Source organism: Halichoeres trimaculatus, unplaced genomic scaffold, assembly GCF_033239565.1.
Source record: "Halichoeres trimaculatus isolate MK-OKI-2021-1 unplaced genomic scaffold, fHalTri1.1 fHalTri1_scaffold_8, whole genome shotgun sequence".
NCBI classification, from domain to species: domain Eukaryota; kingdom Metazoa; phylum Chordata; class Actinopteri; order Labriformes; family Labridae; genus Halichoeres; species Halichoeres trimaculatus.
Window position 1 is genome coordinate 31,417,430 of NW_027437186.1, and position 22,497 is coordinate 31,439,926.

At 41.5% G+C, this 22,497-nt stretch overlaps 1 protein-coding gene across 2 annotated transcripts in view; it reads right to left on the reverse strand.

Annotated features, from left to right (window-relative positions):
- Window positions 1–64: 64 nt before the first annotated feature.
- lzts2a (leucine zipper, putative tumor suppressor 2a) overlaps window positions 65–22,497 on the reverse strand; it is a 67,562-nt gene continuing 45,129 nt past the window's right edge. For both annotated transcript variants that reach the window (XM_074675978.1, XM_074675977.1), the window contains 7 exons: window positions 11,357–12,022; window positions 8,875–9,537; window positions 8,653–8,775; window positions 7,322–7,468; window positions 6,537–7,049; window positions 5,915–6,019; window positions 65–4,699 (listed from right to left, as the gene is read on the reverse strand). In XM_074675978.1, coding sequence (XP_074532079.1) covers window positions 4,517–4,699; window positions 5,915–6,019; window positions 6,537–7,049; window positions 7,322–7,468; window positions 8,653–8,775; window positions 8,875–9,537; window positions 11,357–11,989 — 2,367 coding nt within the window. In that variant the 5' untranslated portion in view covers window positions 11,990–12,022 and the 3' untranslated portion in view covers window positions 65–4,516. The remainder of the gene's footprint in view (window positions 4,700–5,914; window positions 6,020–6,536; window positions 7,050–7,321; window positions 7,469–8,652; window positions 8,776–8,874; window positions 9,538–11,356; window positions 12,023–22,497) is intronic.

Genomic DNA, 22,497 nt, shown 5'->3' on the forward strand with positions numbered 1-22,497 from the left:
TGGTGAAAAAAGTGACACGAGCGCTCAGTTTAAGGTGTGACAACTCTTTAATTAAAAACACAGTCATTTGTACAAGAAATGTACACATAAAAATATACAAGAACAACTACTTTATGAGTTACTGGAGACACACACAGTAAACATAAAAAAAGCACACAAGAGGATGAGAAAAAAATGCCACAAACGAAGAAGAAGAAGAAGGTGTTAACGTTGCTTTGGTCTAGTCACAGTGGCTACATTTGAAATAGATAATTTGTCTCAATTAAAGACAATGTCACTCTGTTATACTATATAGTGTTTTACATATTTACAGAGGAAACAGTTATGCAACAATGAGAACAACTGAAAGATGAGGAAATCCACGATGCATAAAGTACTTTCAGTGTGGGAGTTAGTTTGGTTTTCAACACCTGAACTCGCTGCTAATCTGCACCTGTGCTGCGTCTAAGGTGAGTGGTAACAGTCTGCGTCTGGTTTACAACTTTAACACGTTCCAATTAAAGTCACTTCCCAGGGCTTTGTATCATATTTATCCACAGTGCAGATAAAAAACTCTCAAACCACGTTGTAAGTGGTCATGTCATGCAAAATATTTATTGATCAAATTGTCTGGAGGGGGTTCAACTGGATTTCCGGATTGAGGAAACATGAAACTTTCTTGTTTTGCATCAGATCTGACCTCAACCGCACTGCAAAAAAATCTTACGAAGTGTTTTTGTCTTATTTTTAGTAGAAAATGTCTTTTTAGACTTAATATGAGCCACATTCACTTGACCAGTCCAGAGAAGTGTCTTATTTCAAGTTATTTAAAGACAAAAATGAGGTCTGAATTGCTTAAAACAAGCAAAAAAATCAAGACTAGAATAATGTGTGAATACAATAATTTTTTTTGTACCCCATTGGCAGATTTTTTTTTACTCATTACAAGCAATTTAGACCTTATTTTTGTCTTTAAATAACTTGAAATAAGACATTTTTCTGTACTTGTCAAGTGAATGTGGCTCCTATTAAGTCTAAAAATACATTTTTCACTTATTCACTTGGTAATATTTCATTTTTTTCACAGTGAGGTAGAAGAAGTCACACATACACTGCAAAAAAAACTGGAATCTTATCAAGTGTTTTTGTCTTATTTTTTATTAGAAATGTCTTTTGAGATTTAATATGAGCTACAATCACATGTCCAGTCCAGAAAATTGTCTTAGTTTAAGTTATTTAAGGACAAAAATGAGGTCTGAGTTGCTTGTAACATGTAAAAACAATCTGCCAATGGAACAAGAGAAAAGTTTCTTAAGACTTATTCTAGTTTCAAATTTTCTTGTTCCAGTGGCGTTTTTTGTTTTAATAGTTATAAGCAATTCAGACCTCATTTTTGTCTTTAAATAACTTGAAACAAGACATTTTTGTAGACTGGTCAGGTGAAAGTGCCTCATATTGAGTGTAATAAGACAAATTTCTACCTAAAATAGGATAAAAACACTTGATAAGATTTCAGTTTTTTGCTGTGTACGTCTCGTTTCATGCATTAACAGACGAATGACGTGCACAAAACCCAACAATGAAAACATGAACCATGTGTGAAATCATGAAACTGACGATCAAATGAAAGATCACTCAAAATGGAGAGACAACAGAGCCCAGAATAAAAGCTCTCAGCTGTTGCCACAGCTGCAAAGTTTGGTCATCAGAGTGTATGTTTGTGTCACAAGGATTATATAATGTAAACATATTTATCATGCATTACAGTATTAGGTGCACTCTCTGTATGCAGCCGCCTCCATTTACAGCTGATCCATCATTTGAATTACTGTTGTGTGATAGATATATTTATATATATAGAAGTCTTTATACTTTGAATATTAAACCCACACTTATACCAGTACTACAACAAAATATCTTCAGGTGCTATATATAAAAAAATATACAACATCTCCTCCGTTATATAGATTTCCATTTTACTATGATTCACTGATATAGACTCTTTGTAAAATAAAATTTCTAAGCCCCTTACTTTTTTATTTTCAAACATAGAGACCCTCCATGCTCAGTGTTACACACAGCCCTGTATAACGTGTGAGGAAACACTCCAACACACAGTTTCAAATGTCAACATGCTCCTCACGTATGCACCAAATTCACACTGTGGCCATTTTCCTCTCACAACAGTCACGATTCAAAGCTCCAATCATGCATTTTTGTTGTACGACAGTTTTTGGTCGTAAACATAGACTGTATATAGAGTGGACAGCGTGGCTCCGCCTTTTATAATTGTACGGTTTTGAAGCCATTGAAGCAGTTGTGCAGCCAGAGTCTGCGCAGCAGAGACTGTGAGGGATTCTGGGAGAATCTGAGTGGAGTCGGGTGACAAAAATAATAATTAATTTTTCTTTTTCGAGAGTCTAATCACTTCTTGACTTTACCTCCCGACATATTTTACAATCCTCGAAAAAAATACACGAGAACAGCAGCTGTCAATCATTGTTAAACGTCAGGAAAGCCTCGTTTTTAACCTTGTACAACTAATGAAAACGAAACTTTTCAGAAAAAGGAGGACTTGAATACAAGGCAGCCAAATAATATCTTCAAATCACCACAACAATCGAATGTGAGAAACATTTCTCTGAGGAGTATTAATTTTTTAAAGTTTGACCACAGCCCATCTGGAATGACTGGAAAGCTGAATTTTTTAACCTATACTGCAGCCAGCCACCAGGGGGAGCAGTTTTTGTGGAGACCTCAATTCGAGCCTAGCAAGCGGACGTCCATTTTTTTTTTACAGTCTATGGTCATAATTAACAAATGTGCTTCTTGTCCAATGAGCAACTGGATTGACGCTAACGTTAGCCAATGTGTGACATCAATGGTTTTAATGTAGCTTCAAATAAGAGACAATTTCCTCACACATTTTCACAGCTGACAGTGATGTTGAAGTTAAACAAAAGTAAACAGCTGAAAACTCAAAGCACAGCGTTTGGGTTTTCAAGCCTGAGCACGCGGTCAAAGGAAAATAGCCACCGTGTAAATTTGGTCATTTAAGGGCTTCAAAGCCGACCTGCCTTGAGGACATTCAGCATTGGAGCTACTGCATCTGCAAACTCTCATCTTACCGCTATCTCAGCAGGCTTCTTCTGAAATCTGATATAACAAAGACATGCAGACATGCCAGTCTGGTTTCCTGTATAGCAGTCAGTGAAGATTATAGTCTAGGGTGAGATGAGGAAGACTCTAAAAGTGTTAATTTGGCTTTTGGCTGCCAGAAGCTAAATAAGGAGCATTAATGGGAACAAAGGGGAATAAACGGAAAGTCTGAATAAGCATGCCTACAGTTTAAACACTGGCTTAAATCTCTTGGTGACGTCACGTCCAAAGTAAAAGAATATGCTCCATTTTTAGATTCCTGATACTGACTGCTGAGGCGCTTTCACTGGTACAAAAATAGTTGAGTGAGAAGCAGAGTTAGAGACGGAGACAGAAACAGAAAGAGGCGAGACAAAGAGAGGAACCAGCAGCCTCCTGGTGACATCTCCAATGCTACAGTCTGCTTTCTATAGTGCTACATGAATGATAAATGGAGAGTTAATGACAGAGCTGGCTGCATTGTTTAAATGAGTCCACAGATTTAATGAGTATGACATTTAGCGGTTAAGAAAACATGAGCAGCTTTTAATAAAGCATTTCTTCTGAATGTGTGGTCAGCGTGTCAAGACCAGAGAAACTAACCTTTTCAAACTTTGTGATGATTTACTTTTCAAGGATGATGGCTGTACTGAAACAAAAGGAAGCAGGAAAGCCGTGCAGAATGACACCTTGTATCCCTTTGTGTGGAGATGCTGTCATTTGTGGTGACCTGCATTTCTCAAGGGTGAAAACAGTCACGTCCCGTGTGAACACCGAGAAAGAAATTTGTTTTGTTCTGCAGCATGAAGCTAATTTTCAAAAGGCGTAACGTGTGATTTTCCCTTTTGCTGTTGGACCAGTTGTGTTGACGTTGGGGTGATGATGTCATCCTTTAGAGCCAGCGAAGTGGGGGGTGATAATGAGACTGTAGTCATGATGCATCATTTAATGCATGCTGGTGGCCGGCTGATCAACCTCGTGTGCTACCCAAGAAAAGTTGTGACGGCGCTTGGACTGGATCGCTGTGCATGTCGTAACTCCTTTTTTTTTTTTGCTTCATTTTCCTTGTTGATTCTGGATACCCTGATCTGAACATGGTGTAAGAAGGAAACACACTGTTTCTGGAAAGGAGTCTTTGTGCTGGCTTTGTAGTGGAAAAACCCATTAAAAAAAGCGCCCGGGGGAGACACCTTATAAGGATTTATTGGAGTGCTTGTTGTAGCAGGAAGTAAGAATGCACCTTTGGGAGATCTCCCTTTTGACAGTGACAAGTGGTGAGTGCTCGCTTAGCGGTCCAGATAACGGCGTCTTGAAGGTAGTGCAGTATTTGTCCTGGAATTCAATGTCTGAGCGTTTCCATGTTCCTGTGCACATGTTACTGTTAGTTTGTGAGGGATTTTTAGATCTCTGTGGCGGTGATTTCCTCAAAGTGGATGTCATTGCTGCCGCTGTGGACCTCGTACTCCTCCATGTCCCTGTTCTCCAGCTCAAGACTCAGCTCCCTCATCACTCGCTCCAGATCCCGATTTCGACGGTACATCTGGATGTAGTTCTGCTGCAGCTGCTTCTGGTAGCGAATTACCTGAGCGGAGCAGGGGGCAGGAAATAAGTAAAACTGTTTGGAATATCAGAACAAGCTTTAAAAACAGTCTAAAAACTTCAGTACAAAAGTCCATGAAATCGAACTAGGAGAAAAGTGATGTTTTGGTTACTTCTTTGTCATTTTCTTAATTTAAAATGAGGACATATGTACTCTGTAAAAACTGAAATCTTATCAAGTGTTTTGCTTATCTAAGCAAAAAATGTCTGATTATAATTGATATGAGCCAAATTTATCTGGTCAGTCCAGAAAAACGTCTTGTTTCAAGTTATTTAAAGACATAAATGAGGTCTGAAATACTTGTAACGCGGAAAAAGAAGTCTGCCCACGGAACAAAAAAAATTTGCTAGAAAATTTACTTGAAACTAGAATAATGTCTTAATACAGGTAACTTTTCTGTTGTTCCATTGGCAGATTTTTTTTTACTCTTACAAGCAATTCAGAGCTCATTTTTGTTTTTAATTATTTGAAATAAGACATTTTTTCTGGACTGGTCAGGTGAATGTGGCTCATATTGAGCATAAAAAGATATTTTCTGCTGAAAATAAAACAAAAACACTTAATAGGATTTCAGTTTTTTGCAGTGTTATATTATTACCTCCTCCGAGGAGGTTATGTTTTGGGGAGAGTTTGACTTTGAACAACATAACTGAAAAAGTTACCAACAGATCTGGATGAAATTTTTGGGAAATGTTCAAAATGGGATAAGAAAGAAGTGATTAAACTTTGGAGGCGATCCGGATCACCGTCTGGATCCAGGATTTTTTTTAAAAGATTCTTTATTATTGTGAGATAGGGCTGTTTTCACCATATGTGTATATAACTTCACCATAAATGGTCAGATTGCTTTGCAAAACAATACAAGACAAGGTCACCATAATTTCTGACAGACTTAAAAGTATGATCCAGATGCTGGTAATATTCTGGATACTAAGATCTGGAATATGAAATATGTACTGGGTCATCATAATTTTCAACACTGTCAAGTAACAAATTATCATACAAGCTTGCAACTAACAACAAATTGTGGCAGACAGTCAGCTGAAAGGGAGTATAAAATTAAAGTAGGACTAAAATGTTGCATGACAATCACAATATGCTCAGCAGAGGTCTGCGCTCTCTGAGTGTTCTTCTACTAAACACTAAAGTTTAAAAAAGAATGTAAGGAGACTGAATCCTCTACTCCTTCCTATTTACCTTTTCCTTCTCCTCCTGCCAAACTCTCCTTTCATCCTCGAAATGTGAAAGATGCTCCTCGCTTGTCCTCCTCTCGTACATGAGTTCAGCCTTCAGTCTATCCACCTGAGAGGAAACAAGAAGAGGAAATGTAAGACACTGCGACAGTCAAGTGACATAGAAGTTGTTGTTTTGAGCATGCTGTTACTACACTGCCAAAACTGATATTTGATTGAGTTTTGTTGTCTTATTTTCAGTAGAAAATGTCTTTTTAGACTTGATATGAGCCACAGTCACTTGAACAGTCCAGAAAAATGTCTTGTTTCAAGTTATTTCAAGACAAAAATGAGGTCAATGAGGCCAATGGAACAAGAGAAAAGTTACTTGTATTAAGACATTATTCTAGTTTCAAGCATTTTTTATTTAAACTTCTCTTGTTCCATTGGCAGGTTTTTTATTTACTTCTTACAAGCAATTCAGACCTCATTTTATCTTTAAATAACTTAAAACAAGACATTTTTCTGGCCTGGTCAGGTGAATACTGCTCTTATTAAGTATATTAAGATAATTTTACTTACAATAAGACAAAAACACTTGTTAGGATTTTAGTTTTTGCAGTGTATCCATTACTTTTGTTAAGTACCTGTTGTCTGAGTCCCAGCACCGTCTCTGCGTTCTGCCTCTGAGCCTTCGCTTCATCACTCTCTCCTCCCCACACCACGTGAGTCTCTTCTCCATCCCGGTACACACAGGGGCTAGGGCCTCCTCTCCCTCCCATACTCCTGCCCTGCTGCAGGGAAAGACTCATGCACTGACCCTTCATGGTTGCGTTTCCAGGTAGATGCCCGCTGTGGTTGGACAGAGTGTCCCGCAGACGGAGAGACTCCTCTTCCAAACGGCTCGCTTTCTCTCGGAGCAGCTCGGCTTCGCTCTTGCGCCTCTGGAGTTCGTTCTCGCAGACTTCCAGCTCCAGAGATCGTGTCCTGAGGGCAGCCTGAGCCTCCTGGGATCGGGCCTGGCTAGCCTGTAGCTCTGAGCGGGCCTCCCTCAGCTGAGCCTTCAGCACCACGATGTCTCCAGCTTTCTGACTGAGCTCTGACTGGATCTCCTTCAGCTGCTGCTTCAGGAGGGAAATCTCACCTGACTTCTGACAAACCTGGAAGGGGCAGAGAGAGAAACCCAGAAAAACTGTTAAACACATTGTTTAAAGAGACATTGCAGCCAGACACTTGAAGTTTCCTTTTGCAGTTTCATGCTTTTAAGTTTTAATTAGATTAATTTGGCCTAATTAAAGGTGTTTCAACATCTTCCTTTTGGGGGTAATTTGTGCTTTATTAATGAGTCATCCTCACATTATGCAGATCTAATCACATCACAGTATGCACCTCTAATCGCCTGACACCTTTCTAGTGACTGACTCTTTCTCACCTCCCACTTCGTCTCCTCCAGCCGTGGCCCCAGCTGAGTCTGCTCCCTCTGGATGGTGGCACACCTCCTCTCCAGTGTCTCTCTGTCCTGCAGCAGAGAGGAGACGTCCTCCTGCAGCTTCTTTTTCTCCTGCTGCAGCTGAAACACCTTAAAGACACAAAGACACAGTTTCTACATCTCAAACACCGCAACAGACGTGTCGATTAACAGAAATACTTAAGCTTTCAGAAAATAATCTTCATGGCTAAAATACACAAGATGCATTTGCAGTGCGTCTCCATTCTGTAATGGCAAACAGATCAAAAAGGTTTGATCTAAATCAATCTATCAGGTCACACTGGATCAGTTCTGTTGCAGTATGTCTTTAAGGCTGGTCTGTCATGTTGCAAGTAATCCGACGCATAAATTCAGCATAGGGAAGATTGATTGGGACAGGAAGTCGTAACCGGCAACTACTTAAAAACCCCCAGTGACTTTCAAAATAAAACAAATCATGTCAAAATCAGTTGGTTTTTAGCTTGACAACGACGACAAAGGGACATAATGAGCGGAGCCAGACCAGGAGTCAACAGGTTTGAGGTTAAACAGCCCAACATGGATGAAGAGAGACTTATCAGTGGGAGTCTGTTTAAATGTGTTTTTGGTCAAGTAAAATATGACCCCGTCTGAGTGCAGAGGAAACCGGCAGAGGAGCAGGGAGGGGGTGTTTGGTGTGAGCGCTCTGGGCTTCTGCTGCACAAAATCACTGCTGTAGGGGTAATTTCTGCCCTAAACCTTGTGATAGGACCCAACTTGTTCCATCCCGGAGTATCACTTTAATGCCCTGGCAGTGGCAATAAGCTTTAATTTTGTATTAACATTTCTTAAATTTGATTTGCACTAAATATGTGATTTAAGTATTACTGTATAACAAGTACTGATTTAGTGTTTGCATGACAGATGTTATGGCACTTTCACAATGCGATTAATTATGATTAATCAGGGAAATCATGCGATTAATTACGATTAAAGTTTTAATTGTTGCCCAGCCCTAATATATAATGTATTTTCTTTAGTTCCTCACATTTTTCTTTTACTCCTCTTTCATTTCTTTTATTTTTTTTGTTAATTTTGTACAGCACTTTGTAATATTACTTTTGAAAAGTGCTATATAAGTCAAGTTTATTATAATCATTATTGTTTTTGTTTTTTTTTCAAAAAAACGCATCCAAAAAAAAAGAGAATCAGTGTTCAAAGGCCTTTAAACCTGATTTATAAGACTCGTTGTTCCAATAGGTCAGCCATTTCTTGGGAAAATAACCTCTAGTAGATGTTTTTCAGTGGTGGCGTACCTGTAACTGCAGCACCTGCTGAGCCCTCTGGGCCTTCTGAGAAGCCTGCTTCATCTTCGAAGAGCAGCTCTGCCTCAGCTCCTCCATCTCTCTTTCACACCGGCGCTGCTTCTCCTCATACACCTTTCAGAGCAGAACACACAGGTGAGTGTTTCTCTTGTATTTTGTTTATTGGGTGTTTTATTGTGAGGTTCAGCTTTCAGGTAAGTCTTCATGTCTCACCTGGCAGATGGCAGCTTCATTCTCATCCAGGTTTTCCCGCAGCTGCTGCAGCTCTAAGTCCCGCTCCCTCAGCTTCTCCTCCAGCTCCCTCACCACGCCCTCGTAGCCCTCCACAGGTGGAGGTGAGTGGCCACAGGAGCCGCTGTCTGACAGGGGCTGCCCGCGCCCACTGAGCGAACCTGAGCCTGTGCTCTTACTGGACGAAGAACGTCCACTGTCTGAATTAGTGTGATTATGGCTCCCACTCCCACCTGAAGTATTTCGACCCAAACTGGAAACAGGCTCCAGCTGGCCACCTGTGCCAGACCCGGAGCTGGAGCCCTCACTGGGGGCCAGACTGTATCCTGTGCTGCTGTGGGTGGGGAGGCTGGAGAGGGAGTTCCTCCCTGAATCTGACATGGAGCAGGACTGGCTGCCCCGGACGTTTCTCCCTCCACTGAAGGAGTTTCGCTTCCCATCAGAGCTGGAGCTGCAGCTCCCTCCGTTGCCGTTGGTGCTGCTGGAGCTGTTGGAGCCTCCAAGGGGCAGCAGGAGGTTGAGGCTGGCCTGGCTCTCTGATAGATTGCTGCCCCCTGGCCGGGGCGATAAGTAGTGCACAGAGTGACGGTTCTTGGGGACGACGGGTTTGAACGCTGTGGGTCGGATCAGCACTTTCTCCATGTTCTGAAAGTAAAACACAGTGAGACAGTTTAAGTGATTGATAAAAGCAAAGCTGTGCTAATTAGCGACAGCTGAATAAAACTCATTAGTAAAGGGTGAGTGATATGCTGGCAGGTCAACCCTCCAGGCTCTGATTAGTTTAATTTGGTTTAATTGATATTCATGGGCTTCATTAAGCAATTTTCTTAATGATTTTCCTATCATCTCACATACAGGGCTAGCCAAGAGAGGGGACAGTGACCGAGAGGACGCAGGAAATCTGATTAAAGGATAGAGAAGCAAAGAGATGGAAGGAAGATGGAGGAAGCCTCTCATGTGTTATTTGAGCATTTTCTCTCAATCTCCTTCAGCTTCTAATAATTACATCACTGAATGTAAGTGAGCTCTGATATCGATCATGACGTCTGTGTGAGGTGAGGAGCTGTCAAACGCTCCATGAGAGTCTGTCAGGCTGCTGATTAAGTTTCCCGGCAGATCGATGATAATAAATAGCCAATTAGACAGCTGAGGCAGTCTGCTGTTAGACATGTGGAGACATGACGCTGCAGAAAGGCTCATGAGTACGGGGTTAAGCCCAGAAAAGTCCTTGATGTGATATTTAATGTCACATCCTGTTCAACTAAGCTGTAATTAAAGAAGACATTTACCTATGAATATATTCAGGTTATGGAGGTGTTGGGAGGTCAGTATTGGGCTCAAGGGCACTTTAACACTGGACTTAAACCCAAAAATGTTTGTCACATAAAACACGTGCATATCAGCTGAAAACATTGACTGTATAAAAAGTGGCTCGGCCATTAACCATTGTGACGGTTTTGAAGCCAAAATACCGCGTCACAGGCGCCGCCATTGACAGCCAGAGTCTGTGTAGTAGAGGCTATGGTTGAATCTGAGTGGAGCCAGGTGACAAAAATAACTTTTTTTTTTCTTTTGAGAGTCTAATATCTTCTTGGCTCTACTTCCCAACATATTTTACAATCCCCCCTTAAAATACACAAAAACGCCAGCCATCAATCATCATTAAATGTGACGTAAAGCCTCATTTTTAACCTCTAATAACTAATGAAAACCAAACTTTTCAGAAAAAAAGAGGACTTGAATACAAGGCAGGCAAATAATATCTTCAAATCGCCACAACAATTGAATGTAGGAAACATTTCTACGAGGTGTATTAACTTTTTTAAAGTTTGACCACAGCCCATCTGGAATGACTGGGGAGATGAGTTTTTTTTACCTATACTGCAGCCAGCCACCAGGGGGAGCAGTTTTCGTGACGTCACTTCCATTTTTTTATAGTCTATGGCTGAAACAAACAGTATTTTTTGGAGACAGCTGAAAAGCAATGTTTTGATTGAAAACAAAAATGTATAGTCTAAACCGTTTTGATTTCTGTTTTACCGTTACATTTAATAAAGATGAAAGTCGCGCCAAATAAACTTTACTACTGAAGTCTTAAAACTCTGTGATCTCATTAAAGGCTCTGTGAAAACCTTACGCAAGGTGCAAAGATTATTCCTGCCAAGAAAAAAACCCTTTTAGAACTATCATAAGACTTATGCTACATTTGAGAGTGTATTTATATCATAAAGTAGCCTCAAGAAACCAAACAGGGTTAGTGGTGTAGGTTTTAAGCTAAAATTATAAGAACAATCCATTGAATCGAATTTGCTACATCATCTGAGACCCAGGTTCAGGTTTCAGGATCATTGATGTAGAAGAAAAGATGACATTAAAACTTCTTTTACATTTCTAAATCAATGAGATATCTAAGATAAGATACATGTTTCAGTGCACAGATTTATCGACCTGACTCTCCTCTTACCTTCTCCAACTGTCCAGACACTGGGATGAGTTTGGGTGGAGGCCCTCCTATGTTGCCGTTCATGGCCCTGTTGTCCCTCTGGTCCTCAGAGTCACTGCAGGGGCTGGCAGCTGGCAGCACCTGGTTCTCTTTCCAGTCTCCAGCAGCCACCTCATCGCCCACATGCCCATAGTTCCCATTAGTGACACCAACACCACCTACTGCACCAGCAACTACTGCACCACCACCACCGGCCCCAGCAGAGTTACCCGGCCTGGGCTGCTTCTTGGTGGGCAGCGGTGGAGGCAGAACCTGGGCCTGGGTGAGCGTTTGGTTGCTGATGACCAGCAGCTGCTCCAGCGAGCTCGTGCTGCGGAGGGTGTTATCCTGGAGCCGGAAGCAGCTGGTGGCCGGCGTGGAGCGGCGAGCCTTAGCGGTGAACTCACTGGCGGCCCGGCAGTGCCTCTCCTGGTACGTCCGGCCTGATATAAGGCTGCTGACAGAACCCATGGCTGTCCCAGAGCTGCAGGGACCACAGGGTCCAGGGCAGGGGCCGGAGGGAGAGTGGGATGATAGCGGCCGGCACTGCTGGACGTCGAGACCTGGGTTGGGGTGGTCAGTCACGGTGACAGGAAGTGCCTGAACCAGAGCCATGGCACCCTGATGGCGTCAGACACACCACACACTCTGTTAAGACAGAGAAAGAGACACTTTGAGTTCATCCTCTTCATGAAAAGACCGATTACACATTCTCAGATGGAACGAATTTTCATTTTATATTTATAAGATTAAATACTTTAGTCTAATTGACTATGATGACATGACCAAGTTAATGGTCTTTTAGCCTTCTTAAATATGATAGATTTCTCAAAAATAATTTATTCTAGCTTTTCTTACTGATTTATAATTCAAGAAATTGACTTGGCATAAAAAAGACCTAGAAAAGGAAGACACAGCTCTTGTAGCTGACAGTTGCTGATGTGATTTATGTTCAGCATTTCAGGAAGTAGCTTTATCAGCTGAATTATATTCTAATTTTATTATATTCTATTTGTATTCTTTTTGAAGATACATGACAAATGATATTATTCTGATTCTGCATTCCATCCCAGTAAATGTGGCTTTCTTTGTATAAGACTATGTTCATGTTTAAATAGTTCACGCTCTGTATATGGGGAGTAAACCCCTTAAAGAACACTTCCCTAAAGATGCTACGAGGAGGATCTGTTTTAATTGCACTTCCTCGCCACCTTCTGGCCCGGAGTCTCTCCACACTGTCGTAAATTACTTTTAATGAGGCGTGTGTTTGTTTTGCAATTAAATGGAGATCAGATTGAAACAAATTTTCTTTGATCAAGACAACTTTTTACTGGATACAACGCGCCAAGGTAAGGGAATTTTCAGTACAGTTACATAGCGCTACGGTTCGAAACGTGACATCAAGCAAACCTAGCAGCCGGCTATATGTTAGTTATGTTTGATAGACTCTCAAGTTTGAACAGACCACTGCAGAATAACTGCTGACTGTGGGTTGGAAAAAACATTAGCACAAACAGCTTAGCCCCTGTGTGATAGAGTGATACAGCACGAGCTAAAGGCTAATTAGCCTTTAGCCCGTGCTCTATCACTCTCCTGTTTAGCTTTCTTCTGCTCTTCTGTCCTTTTCCTGTCTGACAGTTAGGCTCCTGTGTCCACCATCACTACAAAATTAATCACAGAAATGGTTTTTAGCCATTACACTACTCTACTTCGTTAGACGTGCTGTAAATCAATCCAGTCCTGGTCGACCCGAAATGGAAGCTAAGAAGCAGCAATTCAATATAACCTGTAACCAGCTGATAATCTCATTTTAAAGTGTGGATTACAGTCAGGCATATATCTAGAAGGGAGACTTTTTCAAGATCACTTTCAAACTCTGCACACCCTCTTTAATTTAGTTATTTGCAAAAGTAAAAGGTGACAGATTTATCTTTGGAAACAAGCTTTAGAAAATGAAAACCATCTTCTTTGCAACAAGAAGCCAAATTATTTATTGATTTTATTTCTGTTTCTGTTCCCCTTGCAAAACTCATTATCTGCAGCCACTTTACAGCTGTTTATCTGAAAAATCTCTCCTAGAGGTGCAGGTCCTCCTCCAGTAAAGTCTCTTTCCTCATTAAACACACTCTTCATCTCTTGTGACGCTTATGCTAATTGTCAATGTCATTAAGGAGCCTGGAAGAGCAAAAAAAAAAAAAAAAAGGATGGAATTAGTCAGGACTCAGGACGAAACAGACACAGGGAGACAGAGTGAGTCACGGTCGTCACCATGTGCAGCTGCTCTGTGATTTTCCTGATCGTCCCCGTCTGAACCTGGTGAGCAGTCATCTGTGATCTGCTTCGAAAAGGGTTTGAAAACTCATCTCTTCACCGTTTTATGATCACAATGCTCCCATCAAAACATCTCCCAGGGCAGAATCAGAGCCTCACTTGGTCTGTGCACTATTTTAAGATGAGCAATGTGGATACATAATATTAACACAGTGAGAGGCAGCAGATTAAGTCCTCCATTTGCAGATAGTATTATCAGTGTTAGATGCCCCCGAGGGGACAGAGAGGGGACACATATCCTCAGCATGTCGTGCCAAACCCAAATCCGTCTGGCCAAGTGGAATAATCCGTGCCAGCTATGGCTGCGCTCAGTCTGCCAGAACTCAAACAATAACACACACACACACACACACACACACACACACACACACACACACACACACACACACACACACACACACACACACACACACACACACACACACACACAGTGCAGTGAAAGTAAATGAGCATCCACACACACACACATACACGTGACAACAGAGACAGAAGAAGATGAACAAGAGTTTTCATCACCCCAGATTATGTCAGATTACAGTTTGCTGCTGGATGCCTCTGAAGTATGTGATGCAAAATCTTTCACACTCACTAACAAACCAAGAACATCCACTTCACTTATGAGGCTGGGAGGCCTGGATGTGATTCAGATGCGTAGCTGATGTTCAAAACACAGACACAGGTTGTTAAAGACCTTGCACAATGATACAATTGTAATATCACCATTAGTAAAGTTTGAAAAGTTAATTATTAGTATTAGAAAATTTCTGCTAATACATTAGTCTGATAAGGTGAATCATTAAAAATGCATCTGCCAAACATAACTTCATCAAGTTTACACCAGTGGAAAACCAGTCACACAAAAAGGCTCTTTGCTAACACTACTTAAATTAGCTTTACCACAGTAAAAGAAGCACATCTTGTTTTACGTCTGTTTCTGAAACAAATACATGTTACAATCAAGGGGTATCAACCAGTTTCTGAAAACAAAGCCTGTTTACTGCCTGGTTCAAAGAAACGGCATAGGTCTCAGTGTTTTTCTCAAGTTTACAGCCTTGGGGGGTGAGAGACAAGGTGCTGGGAGGTGCTTCTTGTGGTGGTTTTCCCAGCTCTCTATCCGCTATACAGAATGTGCTTGTCTTTAGATGAGATAAGATGAATAACATTTGGCAATTTAGTCAGTTAAATAAAAAAAACAAGGTGTAGACCTGATTTTTGAGAGCGGTAACTCTAAATCACTTCTACTGCGATCTGGTGCTAGAAACAATGGTAGGGTCAGAAACACTATTTCACTATCAGCACACAATGTGAGGGTAAAATTTTCTCCAACTTAAGATATTAAAACTAAAAGATGTTAGGATCGTTTGATTATCCAATCAGAGACACAGCTCAGCTCACATGACTGACGGCCACCCTGTAGCTGTTAAAAAGGAAGCTCAAAGCCCACGTCATCTCCAATATGGCAACATGCGTGGATTGGCTTCATTTCACTGTTTCAGGAACAGACAGGTTATGTCGTGGGGACTATGTCCATGTTTCACAGTCTATGGTCACAAATTAATCTCAGGTCTGGCTCAAGCTTGGCGTACTTTTCAATCAAAAAGATGCAGTTTTAGCCAAAATGAATGTAAAAATATTGGCATTTCAGTTATCCAGTACTATCCAACCAATATAAGTGGATTTATTTGCCATATAATGAAGAAAAGCTTCATTGCCTGAGGGTTATGCATGGCTGCACAAATCATACAACTGGGAAAAGTTTACATCTCAGACAATCTCTCATTGGGAGCACAGTGATGAGCTTCACCCATGTCTTGTCTCTTTAACTGGACATATCCACTGAAAGCAACATCAAACAAGGTAAACAAGTCTTCTGCAGGGGTATTTTTTCATGCATCCAGCTCTCCTTTTCTTTGCATTTGACACCACAGCACGAATGTTGGGTATTCATGTTGTTGCTATCATCTCAGCATCACTGGTGTTTTTGCCACAGTGTCAACAGGCAGAGATTAAATATGCTGGACTTATTTCTGCTGAGAGTTCTTCACCGTTGTTATCAGCTGTGTGCTGAAAAATAATTTATTTATTTTTTTGTTTTTGTCACCAGTGCCTGGAATTGAGAAAAAACTTCAGTCTCAGGCAGTTCAATAGATTTTGAGTAAGTCTGATTCTTTGAGTACATGACAGGGGGTGAGGGAGACTTGCAGAATAATGAGACACTTTATGAGTTTCCATGAGTCAAAGAGATGAAGATATTTGTGGTATGTGATCACTTCCCAAGCCAAAATAATCACGCCTCACAACCTCCTTTCACCTTTTATCCGCCCGTCCCCACCTCTTCTCCTCTCCCAGCCCTGACAAGGACCTCTCAGGCAGGGATAATAGAATTAACAACCCCTTGAGACCGTCAACCATGACCCCAAAGCTCTAACCCGGTGACCCCCTGATGAGAGCAGGGGAGCTGGTCTGATTCCCTCCTCCCACCCGTGACCTCCAAGGGTCTGGTTTTGTTCTGGCTTCTCTGGCAACAAATCCCAAAAGCTAATTTTCTCCCTCTGAAGTTGCTCACTGGTTGTTTCTTAAAAAGTTATGGAGGCCTTCCTCTCCTCCCACTGCATTCCTGCGACAAAGTGAAAATACTTCCCTTCATCCACCCTCACCTCTACCTCCACCTTCCTCATTACATGCATCCGTTTCTTCTGTCAGCAGCACAAGACAGGAAGAGAGAAAAAACAGCCATCACTAAAAATAGAAAGCATCTCAAGTGCCTGAAATCACTCTGATAGTCTTTCATGAGGCGTTCTCTCGGCGAGGTATTTGATTCAGTGTTTAAAAATAACTCCAATAGTGTTGCAGCTCTTATGGGGTCAACCTGGGGCCACTTTACACCACATCCTGACACTCTAAAACTATTAAATGATGCTGAATGGCTTAAAGAAGCCCCACTGCTTCTGACAGGAGCAGTGAATACACCGAGGGGGTTGTGAGAGTTTGCCCTCCACATGCCACCGAGCGGCCCCAGGATGAGTTTGAGCAGGACTGACAGAAAAAAGAGGTTCCCAGGTAGCTTTCTAACAAGATCCAGAAGTGGGGTTTGTGACAGGGAAATAATCCCGTTATGATAAGTCTGTTGATAACGAGGGGGAGAGGAAGCCCATTATTCTGGTGCAGGAGATCACGACTTGCAATCACACGCAACCTCAGAGCTGTTCCGGAGACTCTGCTGGGCACAGGACAGAGTTGGAAAGTGAAAATCCAGCAGAAGTGGGTTTAAGAGGGGGAGCACAAAGGCAGGCTGGCAGGAGGAGGAGGAGAAGGGGCGATGGTAGTGGTGGTGGGAGGGTTTTTGGGGAATTCCAATACCTGGTAGCCCAAAGAGAGGCTCCAAGAGGCCCGAGATCTTGGGAACACTGGGCATCTATAATCCTGTTTGGACTCTGTTTGTCCAGCACACAGACACGGAGGTCTGAGCGCCTTCAGATCTCCAAGCAGAGAATGAAATGTGAAGGCAGCCATCACTTCCTATCTAAACCATCTCTGCTGCTGAGTAATGAAAATGTTACTTTCATCAATTTTCTTTTCTCTGTTCTTATCTTTCTCATTCATGTGTCTGTCAGATGCTGTCACGATAACAGACGTCGAGTTTAATCAAAACTTTGGTCTTAAGGTTAAGGAAACGTTTCCAGGCTGATTTTTCAGCATCCTGAGTACACGGTTCAGTAAAAGCAGACAGTTTTAAAAGAACAAGCTGTCAAACTTTGCAGCTGCATTAAAACTACAAGTAAATGTGTCTACGTGGACGCCCATTGAAATTGGATGTACAGACTTGCAGGGAGTGATGGAAACAACTGTGCCTGGTTTCCCTGAAAGATACCAGCAAATTCAATATTTCAAGTCTGTTGGTTTGATTTAAAACTTATTCACAATTTTTTTGGGCTGTTTCTCTGCTGCAATTCTGGTGACTTCAAACCATGATTCCTAAATGCATCCTTGAACTAGTTGCAGCAAATTCTGAACCCATAATCAGCTGTCATTATTGTCGGTATCAAACATGATTTTATTTAATTTTCCCCAAGCTTGTGTGTGGAATGTAAACAACTTGCAAAAATAAAATGCAGAAAATGAAGTGCTACAATCCTGTAGTGTGCCGTGGAACTCATCTGCTCAGCACCCACCAGTGTTAACACTGGCTATTCAGGGTGCACACACAGTGTGTAGGTCTGCTTTGTGTAAACATGATAAGAGTGTTAAGGGTATATTATCATGCACATTTAAGGTGGTTAGATAGGCAAAAAAGTCATTTTGACTATATTTTTTTAGACTGGACAACACTCCATGGTTCCTTTGCTGTACAAGATTTGTGTTTTATACCTTGCTGAAGTTTTCAGATTTGGAATTATACCTTGAATCCAGAGGAACCGCACATAAAATACTAACCCCACCTATTTTGAGGTGATTAAAAACTAGGTTTATGCTTAAGAAGAAATCTCAAGAAAGAAAAATGCTACGTCCTTCAAATTTTTGCTGGAAGAATAATAATACCCAGAACTGTGCACTGTGCCACTTTGAGGTTATCACTGCACATTTCAATTTTTATCTTGGTACAAATAGTAACCCAAAAATGTGAGTAAATGGCTTCAGAGGCCGTTTACACAACAACGGTTTTAGGGTGAAACGCAAAAGTTTTGTTGCGTTTCAGCCTCAAGAGTGGGATTTTTCTGAAACGCTGCCGACACCGTTTCTGTGTAAACAGTAAGCCAGTGTTTTCAGTGGAAACGCTGACATCACACTCCGCTTTGCGCAAGCCCATACAACAGGACAAGAGTACTGTTGTTATGTTTGTCAGGAACTACTGTATTGTGCTGCTGAATCTGCTGTATCTGCTGACTGTCGTTCAACAAAATTTGCATCTGTTACTCCACTTTTGCACTTAGTATTCGCCAAAACACCAGATGATCGGCTCAACTACTTCGGAGTCCACCAAAAGCGGCTTCTTGACAAGACAGTTATAGTGCCGGCTACAGCCCTGGCATGCTTACTACAGCGTTTTCAATCCTTCAGCGTTTCGCTAAAAAGTAGGGTATTTTTTCACTGCGTTTAAGCGTTTTCAGATGAAACGTTGTCATGTACAATGAGGCCTCAAACAAATGATCCTAACTCCACAATTGTTGATCTGAATCTCACCAAAGTGGCAGGTTCCAAAGCTCTGTTAATGTCAAAAACACCCTGAAAGTTTCAGCCTGTTCTGTTTTATACTTCACCATTCACAGGTCTTATGAAATTAAATGGTAAAATGCAGAAATTAAGATGAATGGACACAAAAGATTGTTTCTTCTTTGGTCAGATCAAAGACTCCTGACTCATAAGAAGGCCCTTCTTTTTACTTCCAGATTTCTTCCAAAAACAATATGATCTTTTTCACCTTTTCCCCCTCTATCTGGCCACCGTAAGTCCAGAAATAGTTAAAGCTTAATTAGACTGTTGATGAGGATAACTGTTTTTGTCCACTAACCACTGATGATTGGGGTGTATACATGCATCTGCCTTATCTATTTCAAGGTAACAATTCTGTGTAAGTGTACTTAAAAAGTACAGTTTTAATTGGTCTTAATAATGTCATGAAAATATTTTGAATAGGGATGTCCCGATCAGCGATAATGAAAATCGGCTGATACGGAGTCCAGATCTGATTTCTGGATTTGGAGATGAACTTTGCTGAAGAAGTGAGAAAGTGAAGCAGCACAGTTTTTTGTTTTGTGTGTTAGCACTGCTGACAATGAAGCCACAGAGTTGTTCGTGCTAAGCTAACAGACTTTACAGTGTTTGTTTACGCCCTTTGAGCCGTTTGTCCCCATAAAAGGTACCAAAAATGCCAAAACCAGCACCATCCAATACAAGGGATCAGGATCGGGACATCCCCAGTTTTGAATGAACTGAAAGATACCCACTGAAACTGGAAATGATGGTGGAATACAGCAGCAGAGAGAATCTTGGGTTGTGTACCTGGCTCCTTGCCTCCTGGATGCCTTTCACCTCACACACAGTGATCTATTGATAATATTTATAAAGTGGTGCTGCAGGTTTTATTAATAGTCCAGAATAACGGCCATATTTTTAAGGTCATCCACCTCCTTCCTCCACTTTCATCCCTCTTTCCTGCTCTTGATTATTTTCACCCCTATCCCTTTCCTCTTCACCTCGCTTCCTGTGCAGAATCACAGCTTCACTGCTCTCCTGTCACTGTTTCCTTTTCCACCCCCCAACCTCTCTGCCCCTTCCTTTACATTACCACAGCAGCGTGACTAACTGAGGGCAAAGCCAGCATGAAGAGCACAGCAACAGGTGGGAGGTATAAAATTGTCACACCGGTGCAGGCAAGAGTATCAGGATATGAGCGATAACCAGAACCATTTAGGAAAAATGCTGTTGTATCGTTTCTTCTTGAGGTCACGAGTGACAAAAACAGACAGAAGAGTGGAGCAGGATGTTGTTGGAAGAGTTTGAGCTTGTTCAGACCAGAAGAAATATCCCACTAATGTAAACAGAGCCTGGGTGGCCTTGATTAATCCTGAGACCCGTGATCTCAGTGGATGGAGAGAGTGAGACAGAAAGACAGACAGATTTAAAGCTAGGTGAGTCACAATAATCCTCCACGTCTGCTAACAAAAGAAAATCCACAAGTACAGGCAAAGGCAGCAGCACACTCACACACACAAAACCTCAGCAGGGCAATCAGTCTACACCTAATCTACCATCCCACTCATTTGTCATGCATCTACCCACCGAAACTGCACAATAAAACTTCAAACAGGCAAGAAATGGTATTGGGATGAAGTCAGTCGACTCCAGTGTAAAATGAGAGAGGCCTTTTTAATGTTTTGCCAGAAGACCTGAGGTTATAATGTGCCTCCATTCCAACACAATGACTGTCTGTCTGTCTAAAGGGGGGGAGCTCACTGTCACCTTCCCCCACATGGATTGGTTTTAAGGTCTCCCAGTTTGTGTGTGGAGATTTCTGAATGCATACAAACCCACCGAGGTCTCATTAACCCGTCTCCTCAGCGCCAAGTCTCTTTTCACTCAAATCAGGGTGATATTGTTCTTTTTGGCAAACTTACATCGTTGACATTGTAGCTTAAGAAAAGTTGTGAATTCTTGCATCCATGCCTTGCAGCTATCTGACTTCATTAAGCCAAGTTTTCTGTGGCAGCATCAAAAGAGAAAATAAGGTTTCTAAAAAGTGAGTCTGTGTCAGAGTAATTGGCAGCAGATCCTCCCACAGTTCATTTTTTCTCTAATCTTCTTTTACAAAAACTTGTTGCTGTTGCAGATTTAAGCTTCTCTTCAGTTTGGAGGCAGCGCAATGGCAGCTGAAGCCCACATTTTCTATGCAAATGAGAAAGAGAAGGCAGGAAGAAAGAGAAAGAGTTAATGAATAGGTGAATGAATGAGTGAGTTTTATGTGTTAGACCGTCTGACAGCGGACAGGTTGGCTCTTTAGCATCTCAAAGCATCTGGCCTCAATTCAGACGTGAGAGGCTGCTAGAAAATGGGGTGACCAAGGATGGTATTTTTTTCCATCTCACACACACACACACACACACACACACACACACACACACACACACACACACACACACACACACACACACACACACACACACGCATACACACACACACTTACAACTGCAGAGAAACTCCCAGTGGGGGTTGACAGTGAGAGCAGCCAGCAATCTATTGAAATTAGATTACATGAAAGTAGCGACACAGCCTTGTGAAAACACTGTGGTGATTTGGGGACACTATCTGTCAATCATGGGCTTATTGAGGGTCTTGCTTGAAATGAAGTGTCCTGTTAGTTGCTTTACAAAGAGAGAGTCTGCCAACTGAACCCAAGAAGGTCACACACACATTTTACCCAGAGGAAATACTTTGAGGAAACTTATATCAAGGTGCACACCTGAAGCCTGAAGGTCTGGTAGTCACTTTTTTGTCACAATAACACAGGGAAAAATCATTTATTAAAATGGGATAGGAGCACAAATCCAAAAATAAAGTCAAACTATGTTTTTTTTAAAGCACATCAGCCAGTCGGGTCCGGGTCTTTACTAGTGCTGTCAGCCGATTAAAAAAAAAAAAATCAAATTAATTACAGGATTTGTAATTAATCGAATTAATCACATTTTAATCTCATATCTTAAGGAATAGAATAAAGAATTTGAAGTCTAGGATATTACAAAATTGTAGCGCATGACTAATCAAATGAATACGAAGAAGAAAAGATTTGAAAATCCACATTTTTCAACTGGCCAATATAAAAAACGTGTCATAACGTGGCGAAACGTGTCAATCAAAATCCTGCTCATTAACTACTGTGGGTGAGAGCCTTGCACTCTTTGGATGAGAGCTCAGCTTGGATATGATGAGAAGATGTAAGATGACAGAGGCAAAGCGAGACGCTGCAAGTCAGAAAAGTTCAGGCAGCTCACGCTCCAACTGGGGATGTGTCACAAAAGTTCAGAGAGAAAGAGCGGTGCCATCTCGAGAAAACACGACTGAGATCATGGAGAGGTTCAAAGGATGGAGCGCCCGAGATGACCTCGATCAAAAAAGTATTTTTTTCTGTTTCTTGGATCAGAAATAGGAAGAGAGTCCACTCTTCTTCAGTAGTTTTGATGTTAACATAGCCATTTGGCTCTTGAAAGATCATTCAAGATGCTTTAGAAATGGCTGGCAGCCAATGAATTAATTTTATAACATATTAATTTGCATTGTAAGTAATTAATCTATTTAGC